Source organism: Prinia subflava, chromosome 16, assembly GCF_021018805.1.
Source record: "Prinia subflava isolate CZ2003 ecotype Zambia chromosome 16, Cam_Psub_1.2, whole genome shotgun sequence".
Classification (NCBI taxonomy): domain Eukaryota; kingdom Metazoa; phylum Chordata; class Aves; order Passeriformes; family Cisticolidae; genus Prinia; species Prinia subflava.
Window position 1 is genome coordinate 17,804,189 of NC_086262.1, and position 24,351 is coordinate 17,828,539.

The 24,351-nt window shown below is 56.5% G+C and overlaps 1 protein-coding gene across 1 annotated transcript; it reads left to right on the forward strand.

Annotated features, from left to right (window-relative positions):
* Positions 1-558: 558 nt before the first annotated feature.
* Positions 559-24,301, forward strand: SH3RF2 (SH3 domain containing ring finger 2). The gene is made up of 8 exons (XM_063413803.1): positions 559-1,855; positions 11,789-12,046; positions 13,956-14,255; positions 16,745-16,839; positions 18,805-18,975; positions 19,153-19,367; positions 19,880-20,241; positions 21,054-24,301. Exons 1-8 carry the CDS (start codon positions 1,484-1,486, stop codon positions 21,315-21,317), a joined length of 2,037 nt encoding a protein of 678 aa, XP_063269873.1. The 5' UTR covers positions 559-1,483; the 3' UTR covers positions 21,318-24,301.
* Positions 24,302-24,351: the final 50 nt, after the last annotated feature.

Below are 24,351 nucleotides of genomic sequence, written 5' to 3' on the forward strand. Positions count from 1 at the left end.
GAAGAATCCTGAGAGTAGAGCAGGGACAGCTGGAGCCTGATGGTGTTATCTGAGACATCTTTGGATTTTGTCTTGTTCTCTAATGTTTGTAGTACTCTTATGCTGCAAACACAGGGCTGAAACAGGCAAGGTTTGTAGGGAAAATGGTCATGGACCTTCACTGCCCCTGCTGCTCTCCTTAGGCAATCAGGGTGTGCGAGCAGGCAGACCCGAGACAGGAATTCAGCTGACAAAGGCACTGTGAGTGACAGATTCCTGAGACGGTCCTGGCCTCCCTCGCCAAAGGCAGAGCCTCTCTGGGCCCCTCAGACCCCTCTGGCTGCTGCTGGCTCGGGTCTCACGGCCCTGCCTCAGGGAGCAGCTGCTGCCCGTGCTCAGCACCCGGCTGTGCCCCCCTGCCCCAGCACCAGCCCATTCCCACCAGCCTGGAACTGGGAACGCTGGGGGCTGCTGGAGCTCAGGTGGCGGCCCCAGAAGGCCGGCAGAGGGTGAGCCCGGCCCTGTGCCGCTGTCCCCCTCTCCCGGTCCCACAGGGCAGGCGCTGTCCGGGTGAGCATCCCCGGGAAGGCGAGGCCGGAGCAGTCGCTGCCTGTCTGGAGCAGCAGGCACAGGAAGCCGGGTCCGGGCCGGTTCTGGCACACTCTGCCAGGCCCGTGCCAGCCCCCGGTGCCAGGGCTGCCCTGGGCCCCCGGGACATCGCGGCTGAGCCGCGGGGCCGCTGCAGGCCCGGGCTTGAGCCCCGCCGGGCGCCGGCCGCAGCCCCGCAGCCGGAGCCGAACAGGTTGGGCGGCTCCGGGCTGTGGGAGGAATAATCGCTCGGGGTTGATTCAGCGGGCTGAGGCAGCCAAACCGGGCGAGGATGGCACTGCGGAGCCACCCGCGGCGCTGCCAGGTACCCCCGGCGAGCGGTGGCGTTTGAAGGAGTTTTTGCAGCGCTGCGCGGAGCGGGAGCGAGCGGAGCCGGCACCGCCCGCGGGCGGGGGCGGCCGGGGCTGCGCGGGGTGAGCGCGCCGCGGCCGAGCCCGGCACCGGCAGGTCGGGGCCGGTGTTTATCAGGGACTCTCATCTCCTGAGCTGGTGAATTCCTCCGTGCCGTGTCAGTCCTGCGCGGAGCGGGAGCGCTGCAGCCCGCCCTGCGCTCGGCGTCGGGGCAGCGCCCGGCGCGGCTCCGGGACCCTCTGCCCAGCGAGCACGACCCGGGGCTCCGGCCCGGGGCCGTCCCCTGGCTCCGGCTGAGTCAGGAGTGACTCATTCCGAGCCGGGCTGCAGGCGCAGCCGGTGCCTTCGCAGATTGCTCTGGATGTAGGAGGCTGCGCTCCGCGCCCCGCAGCGCCGCTCCGCTCCTGCTCCCTCCCTCGCCTCGGTGCAGGACAGCGGCCCGAGGCAGCGGCCGCCCCTGGCAGGCGCAGGAAGGCGCTCAGCTCCGGTGGATGTGCGGTGTGGATGGCCCCGGCTCCGCTCCTGAGGGGGCTCTGCGCTGAAGATGGATGACTTGGCTCTCCTTGACCTGTTGGAGTGTCCCGTGTGCTTCGAAAAGCTCGACGCCACTGCAAAGGTGCTGCCGTGCCAGCACACTTTCTGCAAGCCCTGTCTGCAGAGGATCCTGAAATCCCAGAAGGAGCTGCGGTGCCCCGAGTGCAGGACCCTCGTCCTGGGCAGCATCGAGCAGCTGCCCTCCAACCTGCTCCTCATTCGCCTCCTGGATGGAGTCAGGTGTGGGCAAAGCCTCACCAGGTTTGGCTCGATCCAGAGGTCGGGGGTCCTGTCCTCCCCTGCCTCCATCAGGAGGGTCCCCAGGGGGCTGCAGCTGCATCAGCACCGGCTGGCAACCAACCCCAGGACCCACATGGAAGGGGTAAGGATCTTCTTCGTTCTTTCTTCTGCCCAGGAGCATACAAAGGTTCCTGCTGTGTGCCAGAGCCAGGAACCGTCTCTGTTAGCAGCACTGCAGTGTTTGAAGTGAGACAGAGTGTTTTGTTTGCAAATTTGGCTGCTGTTTTGATGTGATATTTCTCTGTTTCAAGTCCACCACAGCAGAAATTGGCTCCCAGGCTGAGCCAAAGCCAGCCTGCCCTTCTCCTTACAAAAACTTCCCAGCAGCTCTTTTCTCCCAGCGTTTTCAGATGCTTCCCGGCTTTTGAGGGCATTTTGGGTGCTTGGACTTTGGGGCAATACACTGCTTTTGACTGATAGCACTTAAGTCAGTGATTGCAAGCTGTAACTCTTAGTGGTGGAGAAAGTATTTTCATAACTGCCCCTCAGTTTCCCTGCACTGGAAAAGAAGGGGGGAGCCCAATGATGCTGCTGCTGTTCCTTCCAAAGTTCTTGGAGGTTCTTATAAGAATATTAGATTTGACTCACAACTGTACCTAGGGATGATTTACTAGGCTAGATTTAAAACTCTAAGTTCCTTCCATCGTTGTCTTTAACAGTACAAAAGCTTTTCTTGAATAATGAGGACATGATATTAGACCTGTTAGAAGAGCTTGGCTGAGATGGAATTCATGGTAGAGACTTGTGGCTTCACCTTTCCCATGTCTCTGAACCTTTCAGTAGCACTCTGAAGCTTGGCTGAAAGGGCTGGGGGATCCCAGGGCCTGCTCGGAGCTGTGGAGGTGCAGGCACAGGAGGGGTGCCCCGTGCTGGAGCCACACAGGTGCTGTGGGTGTGAGTCCCGTGCTGGTGCTGTGGGTGTGAGCTGGCACAGATGTCCCAAGGAATCTCTGTGTGCTGGTGAGGGATCTGTATGGATCACACACCAAAACCAGGATCCCTGGGAGCTCCTCTCTCTGCTGCTCCTGCTGTGCAGGGCTGAGCCCGAGGCACCGTGACCCTTCCTGGGACACTGCCTGGCACAGCCCAGCCAAGGACAGGGCTGGGGACACCTGGGTGACACTGCTCGGCCCAGAGCACCCTCCTGGCTGCAGCACTGGAGGGGCATGGACCAGGGCAGAGGGCAGCAGGTCCTGGGGCTGCCAGTGCCTCCCTGCACAGGGCCCTGCTCTGGCCTTGCTGGGAGCTGCAGCTCTCCAGAGGAGCTGCAGGAGCTGCTGGGGCCATTTGTGCAGGGGACAAACCATCCAACAGTGACAGTGACAGCCACTGCCACCCCGGGCAGCATTCCAGCTGACAAGGAGAAGGTTGTGGCTTTTCCAACTGGACTCTCCTGGCCCTGGATAAAAACCACAAATGCACTTGTCAGGTTTTCTTCTCTCTCACTCATTTCGTGTTTCTTTACCTGCTCTCAGGACAGGTAGGGACTTGCTCCTGGTATTTAATGGTGACATCCATCCATCTATAGCTCCCAAAAGCTCTCAAGACCAACTTAAGACCAAACTCCTGGGAATCAGCAGAGCCAGTGAGCACTGAGGGAGCAGCGGCTGTGGCTGGGACAGCCCTCTAAGCTCCTGTGCCTCTCTGGGAAGGGATATAAAACACATTACACTGAAATACTCTTAGACTTAATTAGTTACTTAATTATAAAACACTTTGGAATCCTCTGCTACAAGGTGAAGAATGCAACGTATTAGTCACATTTTGGTTTCAGTGGTTTTAAATACCTTCATTCAGCACCAGAGGTTACTTTGGGTACTCCAGTGGGGCGTTAATGGATTTGGAGGCTCCCCTGAGGTGGCTCTCGGTGACAGCAGCATGTCACCCAGCACTGCAGGGACACATTTGAAAGTGCCTGTACAGTGCAAAGATGAGGCAGTGATGAGGGTGACTTGTCATCACCCTACCCTACCCCATGGATGCCTGAGTTCCAGGGTCACCTGAAGCGATCTGGGTAAGCAGAGAGCTCCAGCTGTTTGTGAACCCGAGAGCAGATTCTTCTTGTCAGGACTCACAGTGAGAGCAGCTGCCCTGCAGCGCTGCTCACCCCACCACAGCTCCCCCGGGGTACTCAGAATTGCAGTGTGGTGCTGCTGCAGCAGAAGGTCACAGCTCCCCAAAAACAGACTGCCCCAGTCTGCAAGGGCTGCTAATTACCCCAGTGCTATCCACCACCTTGTGCTGCAAAGCAAATTCAACTGCAGTGCCTCCCACAGCTCTGCAGCCAGAGCCACCACCCAGCCAGGATAGGGGCCAGCATTTGGTTTTACCAAGGCTGTTCTATAAATAAACTTCCTTTACTTCCTCCAGCTGAGAACATCACAAGTTTGATCAAAGTTTTTCTCTCTCAGCAGAGATGTTTCCTTGCCAGCTCTTTGCTCTTCATGCTCATGAGCATCCATGAAGGCAAAAAATAAAATCAATCCCTCATCACCCAGCGAGCCAAGAGCTGGTCTCACCCTGAGCAGGAGGAGCAGGCGGGCCCCACAGAGCTGCTGGATTGGCACAAATTCAGCGCTCGGTCTGCGGTCAGGAACTTCCCAGAGCCAGCTCTTAAAAAACAGGGAATTTTCTAATTACAGCCCATCCCAAGCCATTTATTTGCTGGCATTTAAATCCCTTTTGAATCCACTTCCTACGAGCTAACGTGGTGTGGGCACGTGCTGGGTTTGTGCACAGGGACCCGAATGTGTAACCACAGCCTGGCTGTGCCCCGTGAGTCCCCAGCTCTGAGCCCTGAACTGGCCACAGCTGCTGCTGCCACCTCAGCCAGGCCTGCAGATCTTGAACTTCAGTGCAGAGAGGACAAGGCTTTGGATTTTCAGAATCTCCACATAATAAACTGTCTGGAATTTAAGAATAAAAGGACTTGCTGGGAGGTGTATGCGTAAATAAGCCACGCTGAAGCCTTTGAACTCTTAGGAACGCCCCTGGCATGTGCCAGGTGTGGTTCCAGCTTGTGCTGAAGCTCCTCCTCAGCTGGCTGCGGCCGCAGCATGAGCTGGTGAGCCAGCAGACCGTGTGTGCTGAGGTGTGCACGAACCTCCCACACCTCTCCAGGGCCGTAGGAGGGCCCAGCTGCACCCTGCACCCAGCACAGCTCCATCCAGGCCAGGGAACAGCTACCTGGGTGCTGAACTCTGTCATGCAACAAACACGGGACAGCGAGCCAGAGGAAAGAAGTTCTGAGTATGACAGCTTGCCTTGGGAAAACACGGACCACGCAGATTTAACTGTGACTTGGGCTATTTTCTCTTCGCATGAACTGAGTGCTCAACACCCCCTTCCAGCACTTCATGGGAGATAGACAGATAACACCTCTATTGGGATAAAAATACTCTGCACTCCAACGTCCCACCTTCACACGGACGTCTATAGATAGTGCCTGCGTCTTGGTATTTTCTCCTCCTCCAGAATCATCTCCAACTCCTTTCTGCATTTGACAGACAGGACTTGGATTGCTGGAGCTTCTTGAAGTCTTGTTCAAAGCAAACTCCATGTTTGCACCTGGTAGAGGTCAACGAGTTTCCTGCCCCCTCACTGAGCCAACCCCTTCCCCATGCTCCCCAAGCCCCAGCAGCTCCAAAGGTGTGTCCCAGCCCCCAGGGCTGGCCAAGAGCTGTGGGGATGGCAACACCCATGGGTGCTGCCCAGGCCTGGGCTCTGCCTGGAACAGCTGCCAGCTCCTTTCCCACCAGAGCATCCTCTCACCCCACAGCTGCTGGGGGAGGGGGTGTGCCACAGAGCCCCTCAGCTGGGCACAGAGATGGCTGCATTCATTTGGCTACAAAATTCTGTGTGGTCCTATGGCCTTTGTGGAGGAGGGATTTGTCCCAAGGCCCCTCCAGTGCCGTGTCCCATCAGGGTTTGTCTCATTCTGAGAGCACGAGGAGCTGCTCCCACAGTGCTGGTGGCACCTTGTGCCAGGCTTTGGTGTGCTCTCTCCCTGTGCATGTAGTTTTAGCACTTTTATCTACTACAAAGAGAGTGAGGTCAACACAGGCTGATGCACAGCACACGCCCCAAAAGCTGTGCGAGCAACAGAGCGGGCACAGGGCACTCCTGGCTGGTGCCTCGGGCAGTGGAAAGCCCAAAGACCTCCACGGCCAGCAGCAGGAGCCAGTTTCCCTGGTTTTACAAAATTAGGTACCAAGCTGCAAACACATAGAAGTGTTTTAATTTGTTTCCAAGGCAATGAGTCAGGCTCAGATGGCGCGTCAGGAATAGCACAGCAGGCTCCTCTGCGAGCTCACCTGCGCAGAGCCCTGGTCAGCCAGGAGCCTCAGGGGCTGAGCCCCCCTTGTCACACTGTCCCTGCTGCTCGCTGGCCCCGTGGCCGTGGAGCTGGGCACTGGCCTCAGCGTGTGGTTTTCCCTCCAGAGGGAAGGGTGGGGAGGAGGCACACTGCCCGCAGCCCTGCGTGCTGCCAGGGCTGAGAGGGTGTCCTGAGAGATGGGGCAACCCTCCCCACTGCCAGGGCTGAGGGGGTGTCCTGGGGGCTGGGGACCCCTCCCCACTGCCAGGGCTGAGGGGGTGTCCTGGGGGCTGGGACCCCTCCCCACTGCCAGGGCTGAGGGGGTGTCCTGGGGGCTGGGGACCCCTCCAGCCCTGTCCCTGCTTGCAGAGCTGCCGGGCCCGGTGCCCACGGGCAGAGGCGGCCGTGCTGCCCAGGGCTGGCAGTGCTGGCTGAGGAGCCACAGCAGGGCTCCCTTTCCCAGCACAGGGAGGGCACTGAAGCAGCAGGGAGAGGGCTCAGGAGCAGCAGGAGGAGCAGGGTGCAGGTTTCCTCCCTGCCCCACAAACAGCCTCTTCTGAGAGCGCTGGTGCTGAGGCAGAGCATCATGACCGGGCACGCCAGGGGCTGACACAGTTTGTTTTCCGTGCAGCTTAAAGCCATGACACACAACTTAACCACTGCCCGGGACTGCTGACAGCAGCACAGACTCATCTGATACAGCAGCAGCGAGCCAAGAGGCGGGAGAGGGGTTTGTGCAGACCCTGCAGCCTGAGCTCACTGGGACCCGGCCCCCAGCAGGGCCCTGTCCCCTCCTCTCTTTCCTCTGCTCCTGTCCCTGCCCTCCCTGTGCCCCTGCGGCTGTGCCAGCACCAGCAGCAAAGCCACCCTCAGGCCCAGCTCCAGCCCTGGGCATTCCTCCTGCTCACCTGAGTGTCCCCCCTGTTTCACACAGGCTCGGTGAAGCCTGAACCATCCTGAACCATCTGTGTCCCCTGGGGAGCCCTGGGGGCACCCCCAGCACTCCAGGCCTTCCTCCCAGGGCTGAGTGCCCGCACTGGTGCCTCAGCATCTCCCATCCTCTCCAGCAGAGAAGCTGCTCTGTGTTTTCTTTGGTCATGTCTCCCATTTCCATGACACCTGTGCATTCCAGAGCCAGGCCACGTTCAGAAGTGAGATGAGCCCTGATCTGTGGTACCCAGGGCTGGGGTGAGCAGAGGGGGCAGGTGCTCCCACTCCCTCTGCCCTTGCCCCAGCAGCTGCAGCCATGCAGATGGAGCAGCACAAGCCCAGCTGAATCCATACAATTCACATCTCCAGCATCTCCCCACGATGGCCAGTTGGCTCAGGAGCAGGTGGCCACCAGCATTAGCCATGGCAGTGCTGGCCTCCCATCTGGGCAGGCCCAGGAGGGAATGGGGCAGCTCCAGGGCTGCTGTGAGCAGGAGGGACTGGCTTTGTTCTCCCCGCTGCACGCAGGCCACGTGTGCCTGGAAGACAGGAACAATCCTCCTCAGGGAAGAAATAATGCAGAAACCACCCAACTGTCTGAATCCTCAGAATATAATTATGTGAAGAGATTGAAATGACAAGTTCACTTTTGAAGGTTTTGTTCTCTGTGACAAGGCTGAAGTTATCTCCTCTGCCGAAATGCAGAAAAACAGAATTGTAATGGCAATTAATTTACATCCAAATAGCTCTTTTCATCCACCTGGATCCTGCAGAGCCCTGAACTGTGCTGGCTGAGCACAGCAGGCTGGGGTTCATTCATGCCATGGAGACACGGGCAGCTGTGGCAGGTTGTTGGAGGCAGCTCTCAGTAAGCAGAGTGGATGGAGATGTTATTGATCATCCCTATAAAACCCAGTGTGTGCACATCCTTGGGTGTCAGTGTGTGGGCAATACCCAGCTCCATGAGCTCAGTGCAAGCCACAGCTCACCAGGAGCGTGGCCTGGGCTGTGCCCTCAGATCTGTCCTGCAGTCAGTGGCTGCCTCAGGCTGAGACATTCACACTGCCCAGAGCTGTCCTGCCTCCTACACGAGCTCCTTGGCGTGGTTTTAAAGGGAGTTGCCTGGGACAAGGTTTAGGGGCATTCCCAGCTTCCATCAGCAGCCTCTCCTCTTCCCTGTGCCCCTGGCTTTGCTCCAGTGATCCCCTCCCCAGGCAGGGTCACACGCTGCTTCTCCTCCTCTCTTTTGTAAATCCCCAGCTCTGAGGAGGGGTCGTTCATGAGCCCCCTGCTGCCAGTCGTGAGGAGTTATAACCTGCTCGTTTCAGAGCATCACAGAGTGCATTTCTCTGCTAGGAAGAGATGCCCCAAATTGCTTCCTCACACACACATACATATTTTTAATCTTTGTTTTGTGCGGAGGGAGACTCAGAGGCATTGGATGTCTGCCCAGCACAACTGATGCCAGATGCCAAAAATAGTGAAAAAAATGAAATCTTTTCTCCCTTATTGGCCTCAAATCCACTGAGAATGGGGACAAGGAGTTGAAGTGCATCTGCCATGACCATCCCTGCTGGCAGGGTGGCCAAGGAGAGAAAAGCATCTCCCCCAGAGACGGTGCTGATGCACGGGGGTTCTGCTCCACGCCCGGCCTTGCCTGCTGCCTCCTCTCCCTGGGGCTCTGCCACGCTCTCTCCAGGCACCCCCAGGCAAGGGCACCTGGGCCTTGGCTGCTCTGAGAGCCTGGAGAAGCTCCTGGGTCTCACTCAGGCATGACGGAGGAGAAAACAGGGGAATTTCAGGAAAAGTGAGGCAGCATCGAAAAAAGTAACATCACCCCCAAAAGGGGTTTCTTTGCTGTAGTTTATCTCTCTCAGCTACTGGGCAGCAACTCTGTACACCAACTTCCAGCAGCTTGAGTTGAGTTTTTCACAAAGCTGCTCCCAGTGTTTTCCAGGCAGGTGCCAGACCCACCAGGGACGGGCAGAGTGTGCAGCACTTGTGGAACGCTGCTGCCACCACCCCACAGTGCTGCCCTGGTTAGCTAAAAGCAACTGGACATGCTAGGGGGAGAAGAATCCATCAAAAACAAGCAGGTCCTCCTGCCCTGCCAGGACCACACTCTAGCCTGGGAGAGCCTCTGCCCTCCAGCGCTGCTTGTCTCTATTGCAGGTTAATTAGCTCCCCAGTTTCTGCCTTTGCAATTAACCTACTTCAAATAAAGCAAAACAGATCCCTTGCAGAGGATCTGGGACACCCAGGAGTGGGCAGAAACCAGCCCAGACTGAGACAGGGCTTGGAGCAGCTCAGAGCTGCAGGAGAGAGGAGCTGGCCCGTGGCAGCCCACCCAGCCACAGGGCTCTGTGCCCCAGCCCTGCTCCAGCACCGTGGCTGGCACAGTGTGCTCCACGTGGTCTTTCTTACACCCTACAAACACGTTAAAAACCAGGGACCCTGCACGTCTTTCTGAAATCTTCAGCTTGCAGCTTTATTTATGATGGGCCTGTACTGTAAAAACCACATTAGTTGCTCCCTGTGGGTAGGTAAGGCTTAGTTGATGTCCTAAATAAAGTTGGGAAATTGATGGGATATGTTTGGCTCAGTATCTGAGAAACCAAACAAAATTTCTTTTAAAAAAATTAAAACATCAAAACCTACAGAATTTGGAAAAAGCTGACTTGGGTTGGGAGATTTGAAAGGGCAGAGAAGTGTGAGGAAAGGGTTAAAGAGGAGGGGAAGAGCTGAAGGCTGTGAGTGGGGTTAGAGGAAGAAGGAGCCCATTCATCCAACCATCCATGCATGCAAGCAGAGGGAAATGTTCAGCCAGGGCTAACACCACAAACACACCTGTCCCAGCTGGTTTTCGGGTATTTATCCCAGTCTGCCCTGCTGTCTCATCCCTTTGGCTGCTGAAGAAAGAATATTCCAGACTCTCAGCACTCTGTTGCTTGCTCCCTGTTCCCAGTTAGCACCAGGTATGCATTTCATTTCAGGGTTTCTCTTCTTTTTAATATATTTCCATAACTCATTCCTGCTGCCTTTAATGTTTTGCTGTATCCTGCCATTCCCTCACATGCAGACGTTGCTGCTCCTGCTTCCCCAGCTCTGTTCTCACACTCTGTCAGTCCCGTTTGTTTCCTGGCTGCTCCTGAGGCAATCCAAGGCCCGTGGTGCTCGTGTTTGTGGAACAGCAGCCAGTGTTCCCAGTGCTCTGCAGGAGCTCTGTCCATGCTGTCTGTCCCACAGTCTGCTCTCCTCAATGTCCAGGTGTGTGTGCAGGGTCTCCATGCCCTGGCAGGACCTGCTCCCTGCCTCTCTAATGGAGAGCAGCACTGGCCCAAGCCTCCCTTTCCCATTTCTTTTCTCCCAGGGATGTGCTGTGGGTGCCACTGAGCCAAGCACTTGTGTTTACTGTGAGCACAAATTAAGAGAGAGAATGACTTAATTAGAACTAAACATTAAACTAATTGCTTCCCATTTCAAAGGCTTTGAAGTAAAAGCAGCACATGAAATTTTTCTCTTCTTGGTTCCTTTTCCCTACCAGGCATCAGGGTTTGGGGATGCTGGAAGATGCCTTCTTTCCAAAAACTTAACAATTTCCATGGGAAATTCGATCTTTTCCACACTTCTGGAAACTAACATTGAGATTCTCTCTTCTGCCTCCCTGGCCTCTGGAAAGTGGCTGAGAGAGAGGGAGCTCTGCCTGAGCCCTGGTCACAGACAGGGCTGGATTTGGGGACAGGCACAGTAAAGGGCAGGAAATCTGGAATGTGTCACTGAAGTCTCCTGTGAGATGAGTGGGAGGGGGTGGCTGTGGCTTGGAGAAGGTGCAGGGCACAGTCCTCACCGTGCCACAGCACTTGGCAGCCTCTGAAGAGAGGAGAGGGACAATCCAGACATGCAGAGCCCAGTGAGGGAGCACCTCCTGTCCCTGGGCACTTCTGCTTGAAGCTGGTCAGGGCTCTGGAGCCAGGGACAAGCCCAGCTCCCCAACTTCCCAGCATGGAGCTTGTGCAGCTGTGCCCAGAGCAGAGGGCAGGAGTGCAGCTCAGCATTTGGGTGATCCCCTCAAAGTGCAGGGCTGCCCGGGGCCCTCCACACAGAGCTCTGGAACGGGCAGGGCTCAGCACAGCACTTGTTTTAGGGGAACTTGAGCATTCCATTTCTGTGAGAGTCAAGATCACAACGTCCCCACATCTCCTCTGGGTCTGGCATATCTCTGCTGTGTCACATGACGCTGCAACAATGATAACATTTAAGCCACCTCTCCCCATCACCCAGGAAAAGGCTGAAATAAACCCACAGTCACAAGTGTTAAAGCAGGGATAGAGCCACAGGAGCACAGAACCTGCACTCACCTTGCTCTGCTGCATTCTCCTGGCAGGTGACAGCCACCAGGCCATCTGGATGATGGCTGTGACCTCCAGTCCTTCTGAAACAGAAATATCTGGGTCATAAAAATAGATATTGTGTTGGAGGAGCCTTTGTAGCAGGCACTAAGAACCCTTGGGAAGACTAGTTTAAGGTCTTAACTGTTTCTTAATATTCTTAAACAAGTCCAGCCTGCTTTTCATCTTGATACAAACTTAGCATAAGTATTTGGGAGCTTGTCTCCATTAGTGAAACCCATCAAGGAAGGATGTGGGTAGCTAATCCTAATAAATGCATGCTTAAGCCTTAGACCTCTGCATTTTTTCCCCATTAATTGCGAATGCTTTTGGCGAACTCTGTGAGTGTCGGACAAACTGCAGGGCTGTTCCTCGTCCCCAGGTGCCACGGGCCAGGGCCCTGTACACCCACCGCGGGCACAACCCCGGGGAGCTGCGCTTCAACAAGGGGGACACCATCGTGCTGCTGCGGCAGCTGGACGAGAACTGGTACCTGGGCGAGCTCGACGGCAGCAGCGGCGTCTTCCCGGCCAGCTCCGTGCAGGTCATCAAGCACCTGCCCCTGCCCCGCCCGCTCTACAGCCCCGGCCCGCGGAGCCGGGATAGGGAACAGAGCAGGGACATCCTGACCCTCCAAAAGGTACGGGACAGGGCAGGGAGCGGGAACATCCTGACCCTCCAAAAGGTACGGGACAGGGCACAGAACAGGGACATCCTGACCCTCCAAAAGGTACGGGACAGGGCAGGGAGCGGGGACATCCTGACCCTCCAAAAGGTACGGGACAGAGCAGGGAGCAGGGACATCCTGACCCTCCAAAAGGTACGGGACAGGGCAGGGAGCGGGGACATCCTGACCCTCCAAAAGGTACGGGACAGGGCAGGGAGCAGGGACATCCTGACCCTCCAAAAGGTTCCACCCGCAGCCCGGGGGCGCGGCCGGCGCTTCCCCGCGCTGCGCGGGGCTCTGCCCTCCCCAGCTCCTCGGGAGCACTCTCGGGTGTCTGAGGGTCCCCCGGGCCCCTCACGCACTGCTGGCAGCAGCCAGCCCTCCCCTCGGAGGGCAGGCAGGGACGGGGAGCTCCCGCAGAGGGCGGCCCCCGCCGGCGCCGGCTCAGCGCGCTCCGGGGCCGCGGCTCCGCAGAGCTTCGAGCCATCGCGCCCTGGCACAGCTTGGTCAGCACCGGTCTAGACATTAATTGTGTTGTGCAGTTTAGCTTGAGATGCAGGCTGTAAATGGCACCGGCACCAGTTCCTAGAAATAAAATTAATACTTGTAATGCCCATAATTACAGCAAGCTCTGCTTTGTGGCTGTTTTATAGGAGGACACAAGCAAAACATCTTATTTGAAGCTCTAATACATTTTTTTTAATTTTTCATTTAATTAAATCATTTTAGCTTCAGTAATGACTTATTCAAGTCTGGAATAAACAGACATAAGTTAGTTAAGGGACACATGCAGCCACCAAGGAATTAGAAATTAATTCTAGAGAAGGCAAAGGTAGGGCTCCTGTGGGAGACACGAGGCTCTCCCAGCTCTGACATGCAGTTTGTGCCCCCTTTATCACATCCCCTGGGATTTAGACAGGCAGTAAAATGTTGCCAGTTTGCTCACGTGCAGAAATTACAGGATGGCCATGGCACATGTGTACCTACCAACACACTGTGGGCTTTAAACCTTATTTTGGAGAGGGAATATGAGAAAACCACCCCTGTTGTAAAATGACAGTGTCTGGGAGCCACCTGTACCTCTCCTGCCATGTCTCCTGTCCACTCCAGGCATCGAGCACATTGCCTCCCACGAGTGGGGGAGATTATCCAAGTTTTGCAATTCATTAATGTCAACAGTAAATCATGATTAATTCCTCTGGCACCCATCGTGGTGAAAAGCGCTGTCACCACATGCCCTTTGCTACTAACACCCTGATCAGCAGTTTCCAAGAAGTACTGTGAGAACACTGCCCGTATGCAAACTCGGGGCCTGCCTCCCCCTCGTTAACCCCAATCCTCATCAAGGCAGGATGTTTCCAGTGGAAGCAGCATCAAGCCATGAACGTTCAAGCTGACAGGGACGGAGCTGGGTGGATCTAACCCTGCTGGCAGTCTCTGAGCCTGTGTCTTACCCTCAGCTGCAGGGCTTGGGTGTCCTGCTGCAGGATGCACCCACGTGTGCCAGCACAGACAGGGGCACAGGAGTCTAAACATCCCTTCTAACTCAGAGTTAGAGTTATCAAGTACAACTCTCCCAGCACCTCTGCCAGCCACGGCTTTGTGGGGAGTACTCATCTTCAGTAACCCCTTGTCTTAGCACAAATTTTCAAACCAATTTTAATTTCAGTGTCAGCATTGAATCGGAAATTTTACACCCAGAATTTGTCACTGACAACAGATGAGAGAAATTACAGAGTCCCAAGATTTTAAAGACAACCTGTAAGGCCACCTGAACCCTGCCTGCAGCTCTGCTGCCAAACGGGAGAGGGGAACAGAGCAGTCGGGGCTGTGCCAGGGGTGACTCCCGAAGGCCCAGCAGGTCTCCTGTTGTCTCTTCCAGCCCGGCGCCCCCGCCCAGCAGCTGCTGCAGGCCGCCAGGAGCCGCTGGTCGCCGCCGCCCCGGGCCGCGGACCCCAAGGCCGGGGCGGGCGCGGCGCCGTTCCCCAAGGGCCCCGAGCCCCGGAGGAAGAGCCTGCGGCAGTTCTCGCTCACCACGGCCCTCAACACCCTGAACCGCATGGTGCACGCCGAGCGCCCCGCGCTGCACATCAGCTCCCCGGTGCTCATCAGCTCCAGCAACCCCAGCGTGCCCACCCAGGGCAGCGAGCGCGCAGAGCCCGCCTGCGGCAGCCCCGTCCAGGTAAGGCGGGGCTGGGACACGCAGAACCTGAGCTACAGACACAGAGTGACCTCCTGGAATGAGGCACGAGAGCCTCGTTCCTTCCTCCCACACTGACTGAAGAGCTGAGGGCAGAATCCTCACAGATACCTGATGCGGGAGAAAAAGGGGTTTTTACAATTGTATGACATCTTTCATAGTGAAGGTTGCTCCAACCTTTTTTAGAGCACTCAGCCAGCCCCTGGCAGTCCATGGGCAGGCAGTAACAGCCTGCAGAGAGCTGGGATGTGATATCCTGGGTTACAGGGGGAAATGAACGCTACAGGAGTTCCATAATACAGCTGAAACTGTGTCAGGTCTCACACCCCCAAAGGGACCTTACCCAAAAGGCTCAGTGTGAACTACTGCCAGCAGCAGAAACGAGAAAGGGGATGTGTTAGGGTTTGGTCTTAGAAGGGCTGGAAACCACTTGCTTCCAAACAGCGTTGTTGCTCCCAGAGGTTTGCAGAGGAATCTGTGCCATTGCTGGGGCTGCACAAGCTGCAGTTTTCTTTTTTCTCTGGGCTTGGGCTGCAGTGACTGAGCTGCAACGCTGAGATTCCTTCACAAGCCCCGGTAGGCACTGCCAGGGCAGCCGGGAGAGGGAGCAGGGGCTGCACCCCCGGACAGCCCGCAGCGGCTGCAGAGGGGCTGCGGGGCTCCCGCCGCGGGACCCGCCTGCCTCCAGCGCCAGGGAGCGGTCGGACGCATCTCGGCCCATAAAAGGGAACAACCAGCGCTGCCCCGGCCCTCCTCCTCCGGCTCTGGCTTCCCCTGGGGTGCCAAGCCGGGCCCAGGCGGAGCCAGAACCAGTTTGCAGGGCTGCGGTGCCGTGCCTGTGCATGTGCCTCTTGTGCAAGGGCTGCGGGCAGCGGGGCACCCCCGCCCTCCCTCCTGCCGCTGGAATCCTCCCCGTCCCAGCCGCGCCGATTCCCGCGCCCGCAGCCCCGCGCCGAGAGCTGCGGCTGTGCCCTGCTGCTCCCGAGGGGAGCTGCGAGCCCCGCAGCGCGCCCGGCTCCTGTGCCACGGGCGGTGCGGGGGCACCGGGAGGGTTCCCTGCTCCGGGCTGGCACCGGGAGGGTTCCCTGCTCCGGGCTGGCACCGGGAGGGTTCCCTGCTCCGGGGTGGCACCGGGAGCGCTTCCCGGCCCGGGGTGGCACCGGGAGCGCTTCCCTGCCCCGGGGTGGCACCGGGAGCGCTTCCCTGCCCCGGGGTGGCACCGGGAGCGCTTCCCGGCCCGCCTGGGCACTCCCGGCACGGCCTTGCCTGTGCCAGCAGCGCTGGGGGTCACACTGGGGACACACCAGAGAGGGAGACGGAGTGAGAGAGGGATTCCGGGAGAGGCAGGGTGTTAAACCCTTTGTACGGACAAGGGCTTGCAAGGGACTCTCAGGGGACCAGCAAAAGTGAATGCTGAAATCAGTTATACGTGACTGGAAAATATTTATTTCAATCTTTTCCCCCCTCTGCGTGTTGCAAATGCAAAGGCAGCTTTGAGGATGCTCTAAAAGATGGTTGGTCCCAGGCACAGGGGAACACAGAGATTAAAAAAACGGAGCTTTTCACCCAGAAGGGGACATTTCAACACAGTTCCATCAGGAAAACCAGCAAAAGGCTGTCATTTTGTTCCAATGAAGAAAAAAGAAGCTCCAAACAGCCAAATTTCAAGCATTTTTATTATGGTAATTAATAAAACAGAATTATAATTTCCAGCCAACTTTATTAGCACCTGGTACAATCCTGCCTGGACTAGAAAATGAGGAATGCAGAGAAGGTTTGAAGCTGACCTGCCACTCCAGGTCTGACACAGAAGCTGGAATTGCTGGGCTATTTTAGCTAATTTAATTTACTGGAGAGCACCAGAGTGGGTGAGTCACTTCTCTTTTTTCCTAGTCCTTGCCGAGCCAGTGCTCCAGCACCGCATTACAGACATGACCACTAGAAATTAGATTTGAAATGAACATGAGATTAAAACCCCAGCTTGCATCATTACAGGTCCTGTGGTCGTTGCTGGAGTCAGTGGCACAACGGGGACAAGGAGTCACCCTCTGGCGGTGGCAGGCAGCGAGCCTGGCACAGCACAAGGCACAGTGACCTCAGCAGCAGGAACGGGGCTGCAGCTCCTCCCTGGAGCACAGAGACCCCTGTGAGGGCACAGAGGGGACACCAGGGGGGCTGGTACCACTCTGCAGGTGCAAAGTGACAGTGGGGAAAGGACCAGGTGGGGACTGGTCATGGGCTCTTGATGATCTTGGAGGTCTTTTCCCTCCTAAATGATTCTGTGATTCTGAGTCTTCCTCTTGCTGCCTGGTCTAAGTCGAATGCTCCAGACTCTTCTATTTTCTGAAATGTCTGGGGTATTTTTTTGAAGGGTGGGTGAAGCCAGTCAAATGTTAGCTGTTCCTGCAGTGGCTGAAAGAAGCTGACAAGCAGATGAATATTTGCTTTGCTTTGCTTCCTTTCTCCCATAGGTCAGCACCTCTTACTACCCCTCACCAGGAGCCCTGGGGCCGCCGGCAGCCATCGTCACCCTTCCCCACCTGCAGCACCACGGGCCAGCTTACCTGTACGTAAGAGACTGAAATGCTCTGGGGGACGGGGGTTCATTTCCTGTGGCCTTACCCTGCCCCTGCCAGGCGGGAGGTGCACACAGACCAGGGCACAGCTTGGATCCAGATGCAGATCCTTGTAGGAATGTACCTGGCTGGGCTAAGCAGGGGTGGCAGAGACCTGATATCACAGCTGAGTGCATCTTTCTGCCTCCCTCTTATCTGTGGAGAAACAGCTCTGCCTGTTTGTCAACCATACATTTTATTATTTTTACATGTACAGAAACTAATTACTCCTTAAGTGCCTCTAGTTATTTATCCTGAAACCTTCATGGCCACTGGCATTTTGAACAATCCAATTTCTGAAAACTTTCACAGAGTTAAAATTTGCAGATAACACCTTAGGATGATTACACCAAGGTAAGATTCACCACCCTGGCACTTTAGTAAAGCGTCTAAAATAACAACAGCACCACAGCTTGCTGTTTACACAGCACTCAGCACCCCTGCAGCTGAGGCAGGCTGTGGGAACGCTGGTGCCCAGGAGTAGCACCCACAGCTCAGAGCTGTGTTGGGACCCACACACGCCATCATCAGTCAGCCCAGGCTCCAGCACACACTTAATCCAAAGGACAAGAGATCTCCCAAGAGCTTAAAACAATTTGCAGAAGGATGGTGCGAGAGCATCCCCCCACTGCCTGGTTTGCACAGCTGCAGTGTCAGACCAGCCCCTCACAGCCTCCCCTTGGGGTGGCTCCCGAGCAGCCACGAGCAGAGAGAGCGCCCTGAGCCCTCCTGGGCTGTGCCACCCCGAGGGAGCAGCCCCTGACACCAGCCTGGACTGGCCCAGCAGGTCAAACCTCCAGGGAGAAACCCTTCTAGGAGTTCTGGGGTAGCCCCTGACTACCCAGACACCCCTCCTGTTGTTTCTGTTTTGTAAATAACACCTGATAATTGCGGTGTTGGGCTGTAACTCATTGATTCTTGAAGCAGATCACATTCCCCTTGAAATAAAACAACAGTGTAATTAAATGTGTTACACTGGAGACAAATTCAAGTTCTTTAAAGAACAGATAGGGGAAAGTTTTGAAAAATACACCATTTCCTTTTGCTGCTGTTTTGCTGTGTGCTCACGCGTGGGTCAGTGAGAAGAACAAAGCTTCAGCCCCTGGTCCCAATCCCAGAATCACAAAAGAGAGGTCTAGAGGGGATCTCAGACTAATTTCTAGTCTACTACCCTGGAGGGGAGCCGTGTACCTCCTCCTGCCTCCTGCTCTGTCCACTTCATTCTCCATGGCCTCCGGTGGCAGTGACTCCGGTCCCTGTGTTCCAGCCACTGAGAAGGAGCAGGCAGGCAGGAAGGCAAGAGTGGAGCTCTTCCCTGGGCCTCCAACACCTCCTGGTGATGCTCCAGGCAAGCAGATCCAAGACCTCTGGTTTCAAAGGCAGAATTACCTGATGCTATCTCGAACAGGGCACAGTAGCTGTGCTCTTTCAAGAGCTTTGCCTTGGGACAGGTACTCGTCAGGCCCTGATCCTGCTTCTGATGGAGCACTCACTGTGTGAGGTGCAGAGCAGCAGCTCCCTCCTGCCCAACATTTGTCACCCTGGGCTGGCATTTCTGGGACAGAAACCATCCTCCTGAGCTACTTTGTTCTCCATTCCTGCCAGCTCTTCTTTTATTCTTATTCCCTTTGGCCTGAGGTACCAGGCTGTTTCTCCCCTGCAAAATCTCTCCGCAAACAGCAGCACCCAAACTCAGCACTGGCTGAGAGAGGCTCCGGGCAAACAGCAGCTGCTGTGGCACAGCCAGGAGCATCAGCATCAGCCCCAGCCTCAGCCTCAGCATCAGCCCCAGCCCCAGCCCCAGCCCCAGCCCCAGCCCAGCCCAGCCCAGCCCAGCCCAGCTCGGCCCCGCAGCCCAGGCTGCCGTAGCCGCCCTGCCGGGGCAGCGCTGCCTCCCTCACGCTGTCTCTCCCCAGGTGCGTGGCTCTCCACTCCTATACGGCCCACGGACCGGATGAGCTGGAGCTGCAGAAGGGGGAAGGGGTCCGTGTCTTCGGCAAGGACCAGGACGGGTGGCTGCAGGGCATGTCCCTCGTCACGGGCCGGGTTGGCCTCTTCCCCAGCAACTACGTCGCTCCCCTCTTCAGGTCTGCAATTTCTTATATGAAACAAAAACGTGGAGAGGGAAGGGGGTTACACACAGAGCTTGGGGGCTATTTGTTTCCTCAGAGTGCCCATGACAAGGCGTGCCCAGGACTGGCCAGGGCCAGGGGTCCCTCGCCAGGTGGGATGGCACCCGGCAGCTCTCTCTCCTTTTCCCACAGGAAATCCAGTCTCTCCGACTCGAAGATGCCCTCCCTGTACACCTCATGGACGCTGTCGACCTCCTCGCTGTCCTCGCAGGGGAGCCTGTCCGAGGGCGGCCCGAGGCAGAGCAGGGCGCTGCGGCCGCTTCTGCTGCCCGTGCCCGTCCCTGCGCCCGGCAGGGCCGCGGCGGCCCCGGCCCCGCTGCGGCGCGGCCGCGGCAGCACCAGGAGGAGTGAGTGCTCGGGGGCTCGGGAGGGAGCGCAGGGACGCGGCCCCCACACCACACCCGCTGCTGCGGTTCGTGGTCCCGCACCGCTGCTCGGCCCCGACTCCGGCTGCTTTGGGAATTCCACGGGGTTTGATTCAGGATGGAAGAATTCCTTGCAAAGCTTTGTGCAGAGCTCGGTGGTTATATTCTTTCCAAGGAGGCTGCAAGGTTTATCTTCACCCCGTACACAAAATTTTGTAATACACTTCCAGGGGTATTTGGGGAGCCAAGTGGCGTGTTCCCAGCCCTGCCAGCAGAGCTGCTCCCGGAGGCAGCAGTGCCCTGGCAGGGGCCACTGGCTGTGGTTCTACTCCGGAAATCGGTCGCGGTGCACAGGGGTGGGCACGGGGTGATCCCTGGGAGCTGCAGCCCCGCAGCATCCTGTGAGCAGGGCTGTTGGTGCGGGGCTGTGCCCGCTGCTCACTCTGCATTTTTGGATTCCTGACTAAATTCCCTTCCGTGTCCTTGCTCCCCAGACGGATCCCTGCAGAGGCCGGGTCAGGCAGGGACCCCCGTGCAGATCACCGGCTCCCTCAGGCGTCCCACGGCCGCGGGGCGGCCGCAGCACTTGCAGCTTTACCCGCACGGCAGCTCGCCACCGCAGAGCCTCCCTCCCGGAGCCGGCACGGACGAGGCAACGAGGCCAAACCTCTCCTACGAGGCTTCACCGGCGCTGCTGGTGCGGGGAGGGGAGAGCCGAACGCCGTCCGTGTGCAGCTCGGTGATCCTGGACGCCAAGGACGCCCCGCTGAAGAGCGAGGCCGCTCCGAAGCCGCCCGCCTCAGCCCCGCCGTCCATCCTGGTGAAACCAGAAACCTCCCGCAACAGCGCCGAAAAGGTACAGCCAGGACCCCCCCGAGCACCCCCTGGAACCAGCAGTGTCAGCCAAAACCAACCAGGGCCAAACCCCCCGAGGGCTTTGCTCCATCCTCACCAGCTTTTCTTCCAGTAGAGATCACTGGGATTGGCACATGCAGTAGGAAATCGGGGGTTTGTGCTGCTGCTCAGATTAAGCCCTGAAGGAAGGCAGGGCTTTGCAGGGGCTCTGTCCCTGCCACCAAGTTCAGTCACAAGCAAATCTCTAGACTTTTCTGAGGTCATAAATTGGGCAAGAATCTATGAGTTTGGGAGCAAATGCCACAGAATCAGTGCCAGGCAGAGCTTTTCCCCCTATCTCCCTTGTGTCACCTGGGATGAGCCATTTGGAATGGGAATTTCTTTCCCTTCTGGCAGCCAGAGAGAAATTTCATAAAGGTAAAATCATTTTAGTGAAAACTGTAGAAAATAGCCCCAGTGAGAGCTTCTTCTCCCCACAGTACCCAAAGACGTGCCCAAATCCTCCACACGCCCCCAAAGCCCAGCCAACCTCAGAGCTCCCGGGCAGCTCAGCATCAGCTGAGAGCCCACGGGGGAGCTGGTGCTGTGCTGCCTCTGGCTCTCAGAGCGGCTCTCCTCGGCCTCCAGCAGCTGCCAGCACTGCTGTGCTGCTCCCTGGGGCTCTCTCCACCTGCTGGCACCTGCGCATCGCCCTGGGCTCCTCTGCAGGCACGGGGCAGCGCCCCAGCGCACCTCCGCGGCTCTGCGGGCAGCGCTGGGGAGGGCGGGCAGGCTCTGCCCTTCCCGCCTGACTCTGGCCCCTTCTCTCCGCAGCAAGTGAAGACGGTGCGGTTCCAGAACCACAGCCCGCCGCCGCCCAAGCGGCACAGCCTGCAGCCCTCGCCGCGCCTGCCGCGCAGCAGGACCGAGCCCGGGCCCGAGCTGGGCCCCGAGCTGCTGGTGCTGTACTCGCCGCGCCCGGGCTCCAGCCCGCTGCACCCGCGCCGGGCGCTGCACCCCAAGGCGCTGTCGCTGGACCTGTCGGGGCAGCTGACCTTTCCCGTCAAGAAGAGCTACAGCAGCATCTCTGCAAACTGAGCGGGCACCCTGCGCCTTCCTCCCCGCTCCCCCTCCACTCCCTCGGCGCAGGGCAGCGCCCTCCCCGCCGCTGCTCCGCTGCCCCCGCCCGGGGCACCCTCGGGACCGCAGAGAGCCGTGGGCACCTCTGGGGCCCGCCCGGGGCTGCCCGGGCACCGGAGCCGTGCCCGGGTCTGTACGCAGGACCGGCATTGCCCGGGCTGCTGCCTCACTGCACCGCAGGGGCAGCGGCAGGCGAGGAAAGTGTGCAGGTATCAGAAAGAGCTGCACTTGTTCTGATCTCCTCAGGGCTGCAGAAAGGCCCACAGAGATCAAGCACTGGCTCATTACCTGCCTGTCTCAGGATAAAGAAACCATAAATCAGGACCAGTCAGCTCCTGGCTGATGGTTCATGCTGCCTTTGAGGGGAGGGGGTTTTTTGTTAGGGTGGTTGCTTGCTTGCTTTCCTCATTGGTTTTAGCCCAGGAATTTTAGCACAGAAGTCTAAAAGGTGATTTGGAGGGCAAAGAGCCAACGGAAAGGGCTTTGCCATCACTGCAGTCACCCAGGCTCTGCAGTGAGGGCACTGAGTCTCCCTTCTCCTCATTGCTTGCTTTCCTCTGATCATCTCTCAGCTACCTCCTGCCCATGAGCTCCTTCCAGCCCCTTCCCACCACCCAGCCACTCAGATGTGGCTGTTGTAAATATCTTAAGTGGAATTCATGGGTTTCAGATGCATGAAACATTGTCTATGTAACAGAAAGCAAAATCAGAGTTCACCATGCCCAGACCCCGCCCTGCCCCAGCAGCACCAGCTCTGGCTTCCAGCTTGCCCCAGTCCAAGCACTCTCCTGAGAATCCCAGGGAAGCCAGCAGAGCTGTGCTGGCTCACAGCTGTGCCTGCCCTCCATCAAACCTCTGCACAACAGATTCTGCTCTCCTGACAGGGGAGCTGTGCTCCCTCCGAATCTGCCCTGACACCCCATCCTCAGTTACCTGCATACAAACCCAGGGAAGGAGCTCCACTGGTCAGTGAAGACTGTCCCTGGCAGAGCCTCAGAGAAGGACTTTTTTTCCTAAAACTACACAAAGGGAATGGATAACTCACTACACCACAGCCCCTGGACCTTCCCTCTTCCAGACTGTCTGTTTGTGGAGCAGAAAAGCTGGGTCTGTCTGTGGGGATTTTCAGTGGCACAGCAACCTCCAAGGCACAGATCTGTTCTCCCTCTGTGCTCTGTCAGTGTTGCAGCTCCTGCAGAAACACCCTGACAAGCTGAAGGCTTGCTCTGTGCCCAGGCATAAAGGGTGGCAGCAGCTGCAAAAATGAGGGTGAGTCCAACTCAGCGATGCCACCTCAGAGACAGCTGAATGCCTCGGAGGAGACGTGCTGGCTCTGTGCTGGGGACTGGTGTACCCCTAAAGCTGAACAGAAAGCAGCTGGCTCTACCACTGAGGCACTTCCACATATCCCTCACTCCCAGAAATGAACAGAATTGCACTCAGTCCATCAGCCCCCCTCTCCCTCTGGTCACTAAGAATGCAAACACTGGCTCCAAAATGTTTTAGTTGGAAACACCGGAGGAGCCTGGGACTGTAAAATCACACACTTACCATTCTTAGGAGGTTTATTCATTGCCCAACAGTCATTGCAGTTAATTTGTGAAACGGTGTGTTTGGAGTGTAATCACAGCTCAAGACGTTTCAGGTTTTTTGTCATAATCTTCAGTATTTGTCCCATTTAAAAAGCAACATTTCCAAATACTCATGAAGTCAGTGTTTAGAACCCCAAACTGTCCATGAAGCAATGAGGAGTTGCCAGCAAAGCCCGTGGGAGCTCCACAGGCTGATCCCTCCATACGAGCTCCCAACGGGAAGCAGCGATGGATCCGAGACTGCCTGGGAACAGCACACAAGGGAGCCCCAGTGTCAGGCTGAGGAGAACTGTAAGGGTAATGAAGGGGAAAAAAGATCTATTCACACCAAAGTTAAAGCCAAAACAGAGCTTAAAGGCAGAAGGGGTCAACAGCAGTTCCCAGATCCTTTACATGACCAAGCAGGGAGATCCATTGTCTACTTTCTGCACCCAGCCCAGGGAATGCTCCAATGAGATGTTACAACCCAGCCACCATCAGTGAGAAATCATAAATTACTATTTTTACATATATATCTTAGAAACAGTAGGATGTATAACCTTTGCTTAATTGGTGATGGGTAGGAGGAATAAATCAAATATGTTTTGTTTATTGTTCAGAGACACTTGTACAAATTCAGGGATGCTGAATATTTTTTCCATGAAGTAAAGTTCATTTTTTTAAAAGGCTTTTTCAATTCAAGGTACTATTTGGGAGAAAAGTCAATAAAGAAGAAGAGATTAGTTTCCTGTTTTGTATTGATCCTCAAGCTATTTATTTTGTATTTCTGTAAAAAAAGCAATGGTTTAAAGACATTTTAAGTTTTCATAAGTTTACTCATCTAAGTTTATAGCACTAATGCTTAGCTCTGTAGCAAGTAGATAATTAAATTAATTGGGGCCAAATGGATTACAGCCCCTCATGCACTGGAAGCACTGGGGAAACACGGGCTCAGGAAAGCTTTGGCACCCACTGTGTGAGACACCAGCCCATGGGAGCTGCCTTGGCACCATTAAAACTTTTTGCATGAAAAAGCCCAAGAATGTTTATTTTCACTTTCTTATTTCAGATTTTGCCAGTTGGGAACAGGGTTCAAGGGGAGGGGGGGTTACCTGGGCAAGGGGTACCTGATTGCAGGTATGACATGGAATCAGAAGAATCCAATCCTGAGGCAGTACCCAGGAAAGAATGAACAGTGATGAGACTTTGACATCCAGTGTGTCAAAGGGCTTTGAGCCGGCACAGGTGACAGCACCCTGCTCCCTGCCTTGTGTCACACCCATTCCCACCTGCCAGGGCCACCCCTCTCCCCACACTGGCAGCACCAGGCCCTGCAGTCAAAGCCTTTGGCCAAATCAGGTTTGGGGGGAGCTGAGAAGCAACACAGCCCCCTGGAGGAAGGACTGGAATTCTACGTGTGG